The 14449-nt window shown below is 63.0% G+C and overlaps 2 protein-coding genes across 2 annotated transcripts in view; both read right to left on the bottom strand.

The window, feature by feature from the left end:
* Positions 1-1056, bottom strand: part of PIM3 (Pim-3 proto-oncogene, serine/threonine kinase) — a 2155-nt gene extending 1099 nt beyond the window's left edge. Inside the window, exons 1-4 of the mRNA XM_007954742.2 lie at positions 969-1056; positions 767-876; positions 623-673; positions 163-532 (exon numbers count right to left, since the gene is read on the bottom strand). Of these exons, the coding sequence (XP_007952933.1) occupies positions 163-532; positions 623-673; positions 767-876; positions 969-1053 (616 nt within the window). The 5' untranslated portion in view covers positions 1054-1056. The remainder of the gene's footprint in view (positions 1-162; positions 533-622; positions 674-766; positions 877-968) is intronic.
* A 1683-nt stretch (positions 1057-2739) lies between these two features.
* The window catches only part of CRELD2 (cysteine rich with EGF like domains 2), a 37856-nt gene continuing 26146 nt past the window's right edge, over positions 2740-14449 (bottom strand). The window contains exon 12 of the mRNA XM_042782799.1: positions 2740-2881. Within this exon, the coding sequence (XP_042638733.1) occupies positions 2740-2881 (142 nt within the window). The remainder of the gene's footprint in view (positions 2882-14449) is intronic.

Genomic DNA, 14449 nt, shown 5'->3' with positions numbered 1-14449 from the left:
GCCCAGGCGGAGTGGGGCGAGGAGCGGTCCGCGTGCCCCCTGCTCCCCCACGCGTCACGAAGCGGCGCGTTACCGCGCCCTCTGGCGCGCGTCCCCCCACAGCCCGCGCCCCTCCCCCGCGGGAGTTGACCCGCCGGCCTGGCTCGCGCGCGCTGCGCTCACCGTCGAAGTCGGTGTAGACCGTGTCCTTGAGTAGCGCGCCCGAGCCGAAATCGATGAGCTTGAGCTCGCCCGAGCGCAGATCCACCAGCAGGTTCTCGTCCTTGATGTCGCGGTGCACGACCCCGCAGGCATGGCAGTGGCGCACGGCGGCCAGCACCTGCGCGAAGAAGCGCCGCGCCAGCGCCTCGTCGAGCGCGCCGCGCTCCGTGATGAAGTCGAAAAGGTCCTGCGCCGGCTCGGGTCGCTCGAACACCAGCAAGAAGCTGTCGGGCCGCTCGAACCAGTCCAACAGGCGGATGACACCGCGCGCGCCGCCCGCCGCGCCCACCTTGCGCAGCAGCACCACCTCGAGGGGCACGGCGGCGCCGCCCTGCGGGAACCGGCGTCAGCGCACCCGGCCTCGCGTCCGGATGTAAACAATGCCGCCCCCGCCCGGCCCGGCCCGGCCCGGCGCACTCACCAGGCTGCCCCACTCCGTCACCCGCTCCTTCACCACGTGCTTCACGGCCACCTGGGGACGGGGACGCGGGCCGTCAGGCTGCGCCGGTGCGGGGTGGCGCGTGGCGCCGGCGCCCAACCCGGCCCGCCCGGCGGCCCGACTCACCGGGAGCCCGTCGGCGAGGCGGCTGCCCGCGTAGACGGTGCCGAAACCGCCGCTGCCCAGCACGGCGCCCACCTGGTACACCTTCTCGAAACTCTCCTTCTCCGCCTTGGCTGCGGAGCACACAGAGGTGGGGTTGGCTGCGGCCCGAGGCGGGCGCGCCCTCCCGCCGGCGTCCGCCCCGGTTCCGGCCCCGCCCGCCTACCTGGCTGCAAGATTTTCACCGGGAGGTGGTCCACGCCGCCGGGCCCGCAGAGGTGCGCCAGGGAACCGAACTTGGAGAGCAGCATCGCGGGCGGCAGCGGGGATGCGGGCCCTCGGTCTCCGGGCTCCGCCGCCTGCCGCCCCGGCCCGCTCCCCGCTGCGGACGCAGGAGCGCGGCCTCCCAGAGCTCGCGCGGCGCGCAACTGGCGGCGCGACTCTGGGGGGCGGCGGGGCGTCTGGGCGCTGGCCCGCGGAGCTCCGGCCTGTGACCCGGGGCGGTCAGCGCGCTCGGCTGCGACGGGCGGGGACCGCGCGGGCTTTCAGTGCGTGGCCAGACTACGCGCAGGCCCCGCCGCGCAGACCTCTCACACGCCGGCGCCGCCTCGCCCTGGGGTTTTTGGGCCGCGGAGGTGCATATCCCTCCGCGGGGGCGGGGCGACAGAGGCCCCGCCCCCTTCCGCCAGGCCTCGCGCCGGCACCGCCCCCAGGAACCACGCGGCCACCAAGAAGACAGAGGGTCGGGGGCAGGCGCGCGCGCGCGCGCGCCCTAGTGCGGGCAAGCGCGAGCGGCAGGAGGCAGGCAGGCGAGGAGAGCCGGAACTCGTTTTCTGTAGTAAGAGGCGCGGAGGCGCACGGCGTCGACGCATCGAGCTTCACTCAGCTCCGCCCGCGCGCTCACACGCATCGCGCACGCGCGGGCGCCCTTGTCAGCGCTGAGGGGGGAAGGGGAGGGAGGGCTACAGCAGCCAATGGGAGACGGGCCTTCAAAGAATTTCCCGGCCGCAGCCAGTAGTGGGACAGGGCGTGGGCGGATGGGCGGGGACTTCGGGGACGCCCCCACCCCGCCCCCTGTGCCCGCTCCGGGAAGGTCAACGGCCCTGGCCGGTACCCACGACGACGCGCGTCTCTCTCTGGCCGTTCCTGGGGCGCGCACGAGCGCGGACCGCGGCGAGCGTGCCCGGGAAGAGCGCGAGTTCCGAGAAGCGGCCCCCGTCTGCCGGACCACGCGCTTACACGCCCGAATGCGGTGTGTGCGTCACCGCCTCCTGGCTTCCTGGCGCGCACGTGGGAGGCGCGCCCCCCCGGGGTCCCCGCCGGCGGCGCCCGTGACACTGAGCTCCCGCGGAGCAGAGGACAAACCCCGCACCAGGCGGCACGCCGTCCGCCCCTTCGGCGACCTAGCTGTCCCGGGTCCGGGAGGGCCGGCCTGGCATTGTCCTGACTGTCTTCCAGGCCCAGCTGCGCTCCCCCTCCACCAGGGCCCCCGTGGCTGCTGCCTGGGCCACGCCACGTCCACGTTGTCCAGGTCTTGGACTTGAACCGCTGGGGCCGCTCCACTGTGCTGCTTGTCCTGAAGCCACGAGGAGCACCCGGGTAGCTCCTTCCCCACCAGCTGACGACCTGGGCCCAAGGGCACCCACCTGGGAGCCGCTGGGGACTGGGTGTGAGCTGCGGCCGCATCCCTGTTGGCTGAGCCCCGACAGCCTCAGTCTCCAACACCGGGTCCCATAACGGGCAGGGGCCAAGGTGCTGGTCTCTCTAGGCCTGCCTTGCAAGGAGTGCCAGCACCCACATCTCCAAGTCTGGCCACTGGTGCTCTTGCCACTGTCACTGTCCCCGGACAGGACCCCCACACTCCCTCACCCTCTCCTGCTTGGAGCCCTCCGTCAGCTCCCACAGGCCTTGCCCAGCCCAGTGTCCACCTGCAAGTCACAGGGGGATCGATGCAAAAACCTCGTCTTCCCAGCCGTGAGAATCGTGGGCTACACCCTTCACAGGAGTAAGGCGCCCTCGCAGCCCTCCTCTGCTCGCTGTAAGGCGTGCTGGGGCCTCCCCCCCTGGCCGTGGAGTGCCACATGCTCGCCAGGCCCCCGATCCCGGCTCCACACGGGGTCCGTGGAGGCCTCCGGAGGGCTGTGGAAGTGCGGACAGAGCCCCTAGTGTGGGAGGATTTCTGCGGTCTTTCCTGCTCCAGGACTTTCTTGTGTGTGGTAGATTTCCTGCATTTTACGTGTGTGTGTGTGTGTGTGTGTGTGTGTTCCTGCACTGACTGAGCTCCATCAGAGCGAAATGGACCCTGACCCACCCCCCACCCCCCACCCCCGGCCTGGGGCTGACTATCCACCATTCAGGCCTCCACCTGGCTTCCTTCTGACCTGACGTGGGGGCTGGCACCCCTTCTGTCACCAGGCGCTGTGGGGGGCCACCTGTAGCGCCAGATAACGCTGAGGGGGCAGAACTCGGGCAGTGTGCAGCACGAGGGTCCTGCTGCCCACCTCAGCCTGTTACCGTTCTGCAGGCGCCCTGATCGCCGCTTGGCAGGCTCTGTGGGACTCCCCCACCTGCCTGCCTCCTCGTACAAGTGTGCCAGACTCCCGCCCTGGGCCTGTCCCTGGACAGCGGACCCCAGGCCACTTCTCAAGTCCTGTCCCTGCCTGTCCCCATTCCTCACTAAGCCCCAGCAGGGTAACCATCCCTGCCTGTTTTTTCCTGGTTCCTAGAAGGCCCATCCGGCCTGGTCTTAAAAATAGCTCTGGGCTCCGATGGGTGGGCCCCCTACGGGTAGCTGTGGGTTCCGATGTACTCTCCAGGGCTCCTCCTGCAGAGGGCATCCTCCATGGCCAAGGCACCCGGTCCCTCATCCTGCCCACCACAGACACAGTGCAGAGGGCCTGCCCGGGGGTTTGCTCACCCTGTCACCCCCAGCGTGCCCTGGGGCTCAGGCAGGTGTGAGTGTGGGTGCCTCCCACCAGGGCCGTGTTTCCCAAGGATGGGTGAGGGCCATAGGTTGGGTACTACACAAGGGGAATGCCCCGCAAGCCACCTCCCTCTTGCCCTGCAATGGATTCTGTGAGTGCAGTCTCAGCCCTGCCAGGTCACGCTGTCCTGCTGGTGGGAAGGGCCTGCGCTGTTGCCATGGTGAAAGGAGCCAGACTGGCCTCCCCAGAGGCTAGGATCCAGTCCACTCACGCCATCTCCCACGCTCACACGTGTGCATGCACATGCTCACTCACTGACACATTCATGTATACTCACCATCATGAGCCCACTCTCATTCACTCGTGTGCACACGTGCCCTCCCACACACCCACTCAAGTACACGTGTGTGCATACACTTGCTCACACTCATACAAGCACACATGCATATCCATGTGTCCTCACACACTGCACACATACACACACACACAGCTTTGTGCAGGCGCACACCTGCTTACAGTCACAGACCATCCCACACTGACCAGTACAGTCACTCGTGTGAACACTCACACACATGCACGTACAAGTGCACACAAGCAGCAAAATACGTGCATCACTACATACACACAGCCCACAGACACACACACACGTGCACTTGCTCACACTGAGCTAGGGCAGGGCATCACAGACGGGCATGAGGGAGGGGCATACCCCAGGGACACTTTCCTCCCAGCTGCCAGGCCTCCAGCCTCTGCTGTTTGGGGGGCCTGGGCCCCTGCCCTGCACCCGAGACCCATCCTGCGCTCCCTGCTCTCCTCCCTCGTGGTCTTGTCCACCTGTATCCCCATGTAATGGTCAAGGCTTCCACTGCCCCACCTGTGGCTATCGTCTGAGCTGCCAGCCCACCTGTCTTCTTCCCACGGGCCCTCCATTGCTCCCACCCTTGTCCCAGCCCCCAGTACATGCCTCCCATTCTCAGTTGTCAGTGCCCTGCTGGGGCTGTCTGTGGCTTCCCAGGACCGTGGGGGTCAGTGCCAGCCCCTTGGTCATACCCAGCACCCCAAGACCCTCCCCACTTAGCTTCCCAGCCTGCACAACAGCACCCAAGATGGCCAGCCTCGTGCCCAGCACCCTCCCCCACCCACTGCCCACAGTTCACCCCTGCCCTAGCCCAATGGGCTCCAGGAGTGCCCCCGGTGTGGCCTCCAACCCCAAGCAGACCCAGGGCCCCAGCCTGTGCGAGCTGGCCGGGGCTCCAGGGACCAGCGCTGTCTGGGGCATGGTCCCACGTGGGCACTTTCTCTCTTGCCTCTCAGCCTCTCACCGGCTGGGGAAGGAGCCAACAGAGCCATCAGGGTTTTGCAACCTATGGCAGGGGCTGGTAGGGCACAGAGTCAGTGGGGGCGGAGTCATGCCCTCTGCCCCAGTGGCTTGGCCACTGCTCCCTGTGAGGCTGCGAGATGCCTCCCACAGCCCACAGCCAAGACTTGGCCCACAGCCAGTCTACACCCTCCCTGCAGCTTGGACACTTGGATGCCCTGGGGTAGGCCTTAGAGACACAAACATGACCACTTAGCATTGGCTGCAGGGACTCTTGGCTGAATAAGATGCCAAAATCATAGGAGGATGCAATGGGAGATGGTCCAAGACCTTGGGGCCAAACCAGGGGGTGGGGAGGGGAGCCTCGGAGGAGCTGAGCCCAGCGCAGCCGGAAGGGACTCCAGAGACTGGCTGGGTCTGTCTGTGGCCGTGTGGAAGCTGTGATCGCCGTTCCCTCCCCACTTAGAAGAGGAAGGGCTCTCTCCGTCACCAAGGACACTGGGCTGTGGGCACAAGAAGCCGTGTTCACACGGACCTCACTTTGCTGGACTCGGCCTGCCGTTCCTTCCCCTGGGGGTCCTCTCTTTCCCCCTCCTCTGGCCCACCTTTGGGACCTTCCTTAGACCCCAGCCTGGGTGCTCCCAGCCCAGGTCCCGGCCCCAGAACTCCTGACCTCGGCCTCCCCGTCCGTGGAGTGGATACAGGAATACACCCTCAAAGTTTTCCTCACAGAGCACGGTGCACGCAGCACATATTAGGCGCCTAATAAATGTGATTGTGGGTTCCGGCTCTCATCCAAAGAAAAAGAAAACCAAACTCACTGCCATTGAGTCGATGTGACTCATAGCGACCCCTCCTTGGGTTTCTGAGGCAGTATCACTATGGAAGTAAATTGCCCAATCTTCCTTCCAGGGAGTGGCTGGTGGATTTGAACCGCCAGCCTTCTGGTTAGCAGTCAAATGCCTTAGGTGCTATGCCACCAGTTCTCATCGTTGTTGTTGTTGTTATGTGCCGTCGAGTCAGACCCGATTCATAGCCACCCCTCCTTGGGTTTCTGAGGCAGTATCACTATGGAAGTAAATTGCCCAATCTTCCTTCCAAGGAGTGGCTGGTAGGTTTGAACCACCAGCCTTCTGGTTAGCAGTCAAGTGCCTTAGGCACTATGCTACCAGAGCTCCCCCAGAAATTCATCCATGGGGGTCTGGTCCCAGAGTTACTAGGGGTGGGATGCCACCCCTCACCCCAGGGAGGCCAACCCCCCAGGGCTGGGGAGGCAGGCCCGCCTTCTCCAGGAGCCCGCAGTCCTGAGCAGCCCCCTCTAGTAGCATCTGGGGACAGCGCAGGCTGGGCAGGCTGCCTTGGTCCGGGGCCTGGCTCCCAGCTGGCAGGCAGGCAGGGCTTTGGGGGAGATTCCCCGAGCTGGGCCAGGTTTGCCTCCCGTTTGCATGGTCCTTCCTGGTGGGACAGAGGGACAGCACAGGAGCGACAGGCAGCGTTCTCATAGGGGCTCCTGGAGGAAGCTAGGCCCAAGTCTGAGCCCAAGCAGGGGCAGGGGATGCCAGTCCCTTGAGGGCTGGCTTGGGCTGGAAGGGTGTGGCCCCAGTGGGCTGGAGGTCATAGGGTAGGGGACCAGAGATGTGCCTGTTTGTTCCAGGGGGGGGCTAGTGTCCTGAGTCCCCACGGCCTCGGGGACCCTGAGCCCCAGGAATGCGTCACAGCGTCCCCAAGGTCTGGCGTCAGCAAACAGCCCTGCTGGGCTCAAGGCCTTCCTGGCTGGTGCTTACTGAGCGCTGGCTATGTATCTGCCTGTGCTGGACACGCCCACTTAATCGCTCCCCCCACGCCCCACAGCCCTGGGGAGCCCCTGGGTGGCACTGACGAAGCACCCGATGACTAATGAAAAGCTTGCGAGTTCAAGTCACAGAAGGCTTCTCAGAACAAACGCCTGATGACCTGCTCCTCTAGGGTCACAGTCCTGGAAACTCTATGGAGCAGCCCTGTTCCGCACACACGAGCCCGGCGAGGGTCTGCGGCCCTGCGCCCGCCCCGCACACGAGCCCTGTGAGCGTTGGCAGCCCTGTGAGAGAGAGCAGTGGCTCATGCAAGTGTGGGGACTTTGCAGGGAGCAAGAACCGTGGGGGTCGGGCTGGTGACCTCTGCCCCCGTCTGGAGGCCTCCAGGAGACTGACAAGGCACAAGCCCTACCCAAGGGCAGGATGGGCTGGAAGAGAAGGGCAGGATGAGGACAGCTTCAGGTCAGGCTAGACCTGGCCAGCCTGTGGCAGCACTCACACCACTCACTAAGCTGGTGAGCCTTGGGCTCCCCAGACCTTTTGAGTCCCTTCCTCTGTTGTTGTTGTTATGTACTGTCAAGTCGGACCCAACTCATAGCAACCCCTCCTTGGGTTTCTGAGGCAGTATCTCTCTGATACCCAACCTTCCATCCAAGGACTGACTGGTGGTTAGCAGTCAAGTGCCTTAGGCACTATGCTACCAGAGCTCCTAAGGCCCTTCCTCTAGTGGCCCAGAAATAGATCCTAGGTGGAGGGAGGAGAGTCCCCACTTCTGGCATGGTGGGGCCAGGTCACAGACCAACACGCCTCACACCTCTGCTTGTGGACAGCAAACAGTTGAGCTGGCCCAGGACTACCTGCAGCAGTCACTCAGCAGCCAGATGTCCCCTCAGTACCCCTTCTCCTTTCCATGCCTAAGGGCAGGGGATGGTCCGGCAGCCACAGCCTGGACAGTTTGCAGACAAGCCCACGGAACCAGCTCTCAGCACCTGCTGTGCGCCTGGGGCCTCTGCCCCAAACTTCTAGTCTCCTTGTTGCGGTTTTTGCTGTAAGGACTGGGGTATGTCTCCTGGGAGCATCCCAGGGCCAGCCTGGATAGGGTACTGAGTGGCACCTGGGGTATTTGCTGACTGAACTCAGGGTGCACGGGAAGGGTGCCCACCAGGAGGAGATGGGGAGGATGTACTGGGCGGGTTGAGGTCATGGCTGTGTGGAGACTGAGGCGGGACACAGGCACAAGGCCCTTCCTGGCCCAGCCCCCATGCCCCCAAGCTGTCCCCAGGCCCCTCCTGCCTCATCGTGTCTTTCCGCAGGAGGATGAGGGGAACTGAGAGTGGCTAAAGAAGGTGGCAGAACCAACGGGGTCCTGCTGGAGCCATAACCCGGACCTGGGAGAGTCCAGTGGGGCCCCGGGGAGGGGCCCTGCTGTGCCCCCATCTCCAGCTGGGCTCCCCTACCCCATCACGACCCCGGAGCATTCAGGTCTGAAGGAGCCTACTCTCTCCAACCTCAGGACCACTTCCCGGGTGGGGGCGGGGAGCAGCCCCGGGGGTGCCTCTGTCTGGGGAAGTCCTCCCTCTCCCCCAGGCCCAGCCCAGCCTCCAGCTCACCCCCCCCCACCTCCTAGGCTTGTGCACACGGAGGGCTTCCTGGAGGTGGTGGTAGTGCCATGGGTGCTCTGGAGTCCTGGTCCCAGAGGATGACCCCTACCCCACCTTCTACCCGAGCTCAGTCAATCCAGAACAGCTGGTCCAGGGAGCAGTGCTCGTGCGCCCACACACCTGTTCACAGCTGGGTGCTCAGCTGTGTTTGTGGGCGGCCAACTGGCCGCACAGCTGGGCAGGGTTTCAGGCAGACACACATGGCACCAGCACACGGGCACTTCCTGCTGCCAGCCCTCACTGCTCATGCACCTCTGGGGCCCCCAGCTCCCGGCAGGGAAGACCAAGGGCACCCCGCCACGTGTGCCTCATGGGGGAAGGTGCCTCAGGGCTCTCAAGCTGGTGGTGGCTTCCACCAACATGCTTGTGGCCCCTAGAGAGGTCACCCTGTCTGCCTCACCCACACCTGACAGGTGGGGCAGCTGAATCCCAAGGGGCTTGGGACAGGTCTCGTGGACCCGCAGCACCAGCGCTCCAAGTAGGGTCAGGCCCCTCTGTTCCACTGCCGCCCGGCCTCCCCATGCTCGTCGCAGGTGCAGCAGGGAAAACACCCGGTAAAGACGTGGAGGGGAGCCTGGGCCAGCACTGAGAGGACCCTGCTGGTACAGGGTGACCAAGCGCCAAGGTTGGAGGACCACTGGGGGCAGTGGACGTTGCAACTGGAGGGGGAGGGGAGCTGCAGGCAGGTGGGGGGGGGCGGGGGGTGCAGGCCAGTGGGGAGGGGTGGAAGGAAATGTGCAGGTCAGCAGGGGTGGTGGCAGAGGCTGAGTCATCACACAGACGTGGTCAGAATTCTGCCTTTTACTCTGTGCCTGGGCTCCCCACCCCCAGAACATGCCTGGCCTAAGCCCCAGTTCCCTGCCCCCCCCCCCAACAGGCCCAGCACTTCCTTGCCCCAACACCTCCTGCTTCCAGGCTCCCACCTCTCCCCCCCACAACTCCCTCCCTGGGACCCTGCTGAGGGTCACTCACTCATCAGCCTCACCACACAGAGAGGGCCTGGCCTTGCAGGCTCCACTCAGGGCAGGCGATGTGGTGGTCTGGGAGTGAGCCGTGAGAACACTTGCACTGCAGTTTATGCCCTTCGTGGGCACAGCAGCCTCACCTGGGCCTCCTGCGGCCCTTCCAGCGTTCTCTCCAGTTCTGTTGGCTCGCAGTCTCGAGGCCCTGGAGCTCACCTTCCCATCTATGAGAAGGACTTGTGGTCAAGCCCAGCACTGCTGGGCAACCTGCTGGGCCTGCAGCCACCTACCTCCTCTGCACCGCCCCGGCCAGACTTCCCCACCTCCCAGCCCTGCTCCCTACCCTGCCCCAGCCGTGCCATGGTTGTTAGGAACCATCAACTTGGCCCTGTGCACAACAGAATGAAGCCCTGCCCGGTCCTGCAGCAGCCTCACAGTCCTGGCTACACTCGAACCCATCGTCGCAGCCGCTGTGTCAGTTGTCAGTCCATCTCATTGAGGGCCTTCCCCTTTTTCGCTGCCCCTCCACCTTACCCAGCATGACGTCCTTCTCCAGGGAACTGTTCCTTCTGACAACATGACCAAAGTAGGTGAGACGAAGTCTGGCCATTCTCGCTTCCAAGGAGCATGCTGGCTGCACTTCTTCCGGGATGGACTTGTTCTTTTAGAAGTCCATGGGACTTTCAACATGCTTTGCCAACACCACATCTCAAAAGCATCAACCCTTCCTCGGTCTTCATTATTCATTCATTGTCCATCTCTCACGGGCATATGAGGCGATTGAAAATATCATGGCTTGGGTTAGGTGCACATTAATCTTCAAAGTGACATCTTTATTCTCCAGCACTTTAAAGAGGTCTTTTGTAACAGATTTGCCCAGTGCGATAAGTCATCTGATTTTTCTGGTAGCATAGTGCCTAAGGCACTTGACTGCTAACCAGAAGGCAGGGGGTTCAAACCCACCAGCCACTCCTCGGAAGGAAGCGGGGCAATCTACTTCTGTATTGATAGTGCCTCGGAAACCCAAGGAGGGGTTGCTATGAGTCGGGTCCAACTTGACGGCACATCACAACAACATGGGTGTTGATTATGGATCCAAGTAAAATGAAACCCTTGAGAGCTTCAATCTCTTCTCCATTTATCATGATGCTGCTTATCGATCCAGGGTTTTTGTTTTATGTTGAGGTGTAGTCCATACTGTAGACTGTAGTCTTCAATCTACATCAGTAAGTGCTTCAAGTCATCCTCACTTTCAGCAAGCAAGGCTGTGTCATCTGCATATTTCAGGTTGTTAATGAAACTTCCTCCAATCCTGATGCCATGTTTTTCTTCATATAGTCCAGCTTCTCAGATTATTTGCTCAGCATATAGAGTGAATAAGTATGGTGAAAGAACACAACCCTGGCGCACTCCCTTCTTGATTTTAAACCATGCTGTATGTATCCTCTTGTTCTGTTCAAACAACAGCCTCCTGGTCTATGTACAGGTTCCTCATGAGCACAATCAAGTGTTCTGAAATTCCCATTCTTTGCAATGTTATCCATAATTTGTTATGATCCACACAGTTGAATGCCTTTGCATAGTGAATAAAACACAGGTAGACATCTGTTTTGGTTATTGAGTGCTGGTCTGACAAGAATGTACTACAAATGGGATGGCTTTAACAAATAGGAGTTTATTCTCTTACAGTTTTAGAGGCTTTAAGTCTGAGTTCAAATTGCTGGGCTGTAGGAGCTGGGTGAAAGCCCCTAGACCTTGGGCTTCAACTCTGTCTCCTGCTCCTGGCCCACTGAAGCTGGAGGCACCTCTTCACTCAGGCAGCTGCTGGCTACTGAGGCTGACAAGCCCACGGTCGACAAATAAAAAGGCTCAGTCCCAATGTTATTTAAAAACATGGCAGGCCACTGATTCAAGCCCATGAACAGTCCCAAGATCGGCAGGGCATGGCAGGCTGCTGAACCACGACTCGGCTACATGCAGGGTTCAAGCGTGTCATAAGCTACAGACCATTCTCAAAGCTGCTGCTTGTATACGAGAAGCAGACCACATCCCTAAAGCTGCTACCATGCTACCATGGAGTGAATTAGCAACCTCACCCCGGGGGCATAGCAGCACCCAGCTGCCCAGCGGCCCGACCCCGGCAAGTTGACACACAAGCTTAACTGCCACACCTCTTTCTGTTCTGCTCCAGCCCTGGTTCCTGCCAAATACTCCCCCTCCTCAGAGCACCCATTCCTGCCCTGAGCAGGGTCTCCCCTGGAGGGAAAGTTCAGGGGCCCGGCCATGAGCACTGAGGCCCAGCCTCTTGGACAGAAGGGTGGTGGAGAGTCAGGCTCTGGGCAGGCCCAGGGTGGGGGTGGCTGTCAGGCGTTGTCCCAGACCTCTAGCTGGCCCCAAGCCATTGGGCCCCTACCAGGTCCCAGGCTCCAAGGCCGCCTGTGAGCCAGGTCAGGGCCTGGACAGCACCAGCGGCATCAGGAGGGGAGGGAGAGGCACAGGTGCAGGCCGGGGTCCAGAGACCCTGGGCCACTGCGCTCTCCTCGGGGCGGCTGGGCCTCCAGGGCTGCCACTGCTCTGTCCCCAGCCCACCTGCCCAGGGCCAGCAGGGCTATTTGCAAGGGCTCCCGCAGCCAGCCGAGGCGCACACCTGGCAGGAGCTGGTTTGGAGACGGCCCCCCGGCCCTGGCACAGCACAGTGTCCTGGGCTCCTACTGGCCCTGCTAGCTGCCTCCCCAGTCTGAGACCTCTGCCCCTGGGCAGCCCGGCCCCAGCAGGGCCCCAGTCCTTCCAGGGTTGGGGTGGGCGCTGGGCTGCTCACCCCATCACTCCCTCCCTACTCTCTCTGTCTCCCCCACACCCAGTCTGGGTGTTCCTGGAGAGGCACTGCTGGGAGCCGTGGGAGGGCCCCGCTGACTTGTGGTTTCTGGGACGCCTGGCTGCGGGTTTTGCCTCCTGAGTCAGTTCTTCCCAATCCCAGCCTCCGGGCCCTCCAGTAGCAGGGGAAGCCAGCCCAGCCGGGCCACACGGCCTCCGGCCCCACCCAGCCAGCCTTCCCCAGCACCCCACCCCAAAGGCCACCCTCTGGCCCCACATCCCCTGCTCACACCGTTGGGTAGATGCACCCGGGCTAACGAAATGTGGTCCACTGATCCAAGGAGAAATGACAATCCTGAGTCTAGAAAGCGTGAAGTGGAAAGAAACAAGTCCGACACAGGGGACAGAGTCCGAGTCCCACGTCCCTGAAGCATCCAGGGCGGGCAAAGGCACGGACATGGAGTTATTAGAGGCCACAGGGTGGGGTGGGGGCAACGGGAGCGAGTGCTCAGGCCAGAGGGCCTGCCTGGGGGAACGGACGCTCTTTGGAAACAGACGGTGGTGAGTGTGATCGACCCCCCTGGACGCACACTTAAACGTGGCTGAGCAAGAACTGGAACTAAACGCAGAACCCCATCTTCCAGGACTCTCTGCTGCTCCCAGCTGGGAGGTGGCTGCGCTGGGAGCCCGTGGGGCCTGTGATTGCCTCCCCCAGCCCCGGACCCTGCTGCCAGCCACCCCACACCTCAGCTGTCCTCCTGCCAGGAAGACCCTCTCCCACGTCCCTTCTGCCACCTCACAGGGCTCAGCCTGGGTGGGCATCACTAGTCCAAGCCACTCTCTGAGAGCTGGGGCCCAGGCTGGGCCAGCGAGGGGGTGCACGGGCCTTGAGGGGGCTGGCTCAGGCCCGGGTGGGGGGAGGGGAGGGGAGGGGAGGGAGGGTCCCACACACCCCTGAGGTGCTGAGGGCGTGGGCCAGCCTCCGCTTGATCTTCATGAGGCTCCTGGTGGCCACAGCCTGGGCCGAGGGTCAGAGGTGGAGGAGCCCAAGCACCTGGGGCAGAAGCTGGGCTAGGCCAGCAGGGGTGAGGACGCCTCCTGAAGCCCCACCTGGCTACCAATAAGGACACCCAGCACAGGTGACTCAGCTGTCTGCCAGGGCGTGGGGCAGCTTGGCGAAACCTGGGTGGCGGCCAGCGTCGGCCAGCCAGCTACTGCAGCCACAGGCCCTGCCCTGCCCATGCTGCCTTAGGGCTCCGGGACCCGGCCAGACTGCCTCGGGCCCAGGCCTTCTCCCTCCCTGAAGCTCTGTGCTCCTATCTGGTGTCTCTGTGTCTCTGTGACTCTGAGGAGTGTGGAGTGTCTGTCTCCTGTGGCCCCAGGTTTGCAGGTTCAACTCCGTACCCCTCGAACTCTCCCCACCTGTGCTGGGCTGACGGCCATGGCTGTGGCGTCCACAACACAGGCTGAGGCTCTATTCTGTCTGCCTCCTGGCCGGGCCCCAGTCCACATGCACACGTGAGTATGCGGGCACACACATGCACACCTGGTCAGACCGGTTCTGGTGGTGGTGGCCAGGCTGGGGCAGCCCTCGGCCAGAGCAGGGAGGCCCAGTGGCCAGGCTTCCAGGAGCAGCTGCCCTTGCCTCCCAGCTCCAGACTCTGTGCCTCTTTGCTGGCCCTAGTCCCCCAAGTCACCCCGCAGAAGCACAGATGACTGTCTCACCAATCGGAGGGCCTGCCTCATGCACACGCACACACGCACACACGCACACAGCCCAGCCCCCTACCTGTGCTGTTCCTCCACCTGTCCCACTGTGGTTGGTGGTGGCCCGCCCCGGGACTGGGGCCACTCAGATCTCCAGACTTCTGGGCCCTGCACCCTAGTTTGGAGCAGGACTGTGGGGAGGGTGCTGTATGTGGGGGGTCTAGGGGTACACGAGTGGATGCTGTCTGCGAGGATATGTGTGGGGCCAAGTGTCCTGAGATGCAGGAGGCTGCATGGGCAGTGTGTCACGACCCGCGTGGGCCCGTGCGCGCCTGTGTGTCACGGCCCGTGTAATGCCATGTCCCAGACCAGTGGGGCTGTGTCTTGTGTGCCTGTTAGGTCTCAGAGGCATCTCCCAGAGAGGAGTCCAGGGGGACCATGTGGCCCGCACTCTAGGCCCCAGCCAGAGCTCCCTCAGCGTGGAGTCCCATAGCCTTTAGGCTATTAGCTCAGACCTGCCATGATGCC

The sequence above is a fragment of the Orycteropus afer genome, unplaced genomic scaffold, assembly GCF_000298275.1.
Source record: "Orycteropus afer afer isolate SDZICR_OR568_19922 unplaced genomic scaffold, OryAfe1.0 scaffold00471, whole genome shotgun sequence".
NCBI lineage: Eukaryota > Metazoa > Chordata > Mammalia > Tubulidentata > Orycteropodidae > Orycteropus > Orycteropus afer.
This window is presented reverse-complemented; position numbering and strand designations above follow the sequence as displayed.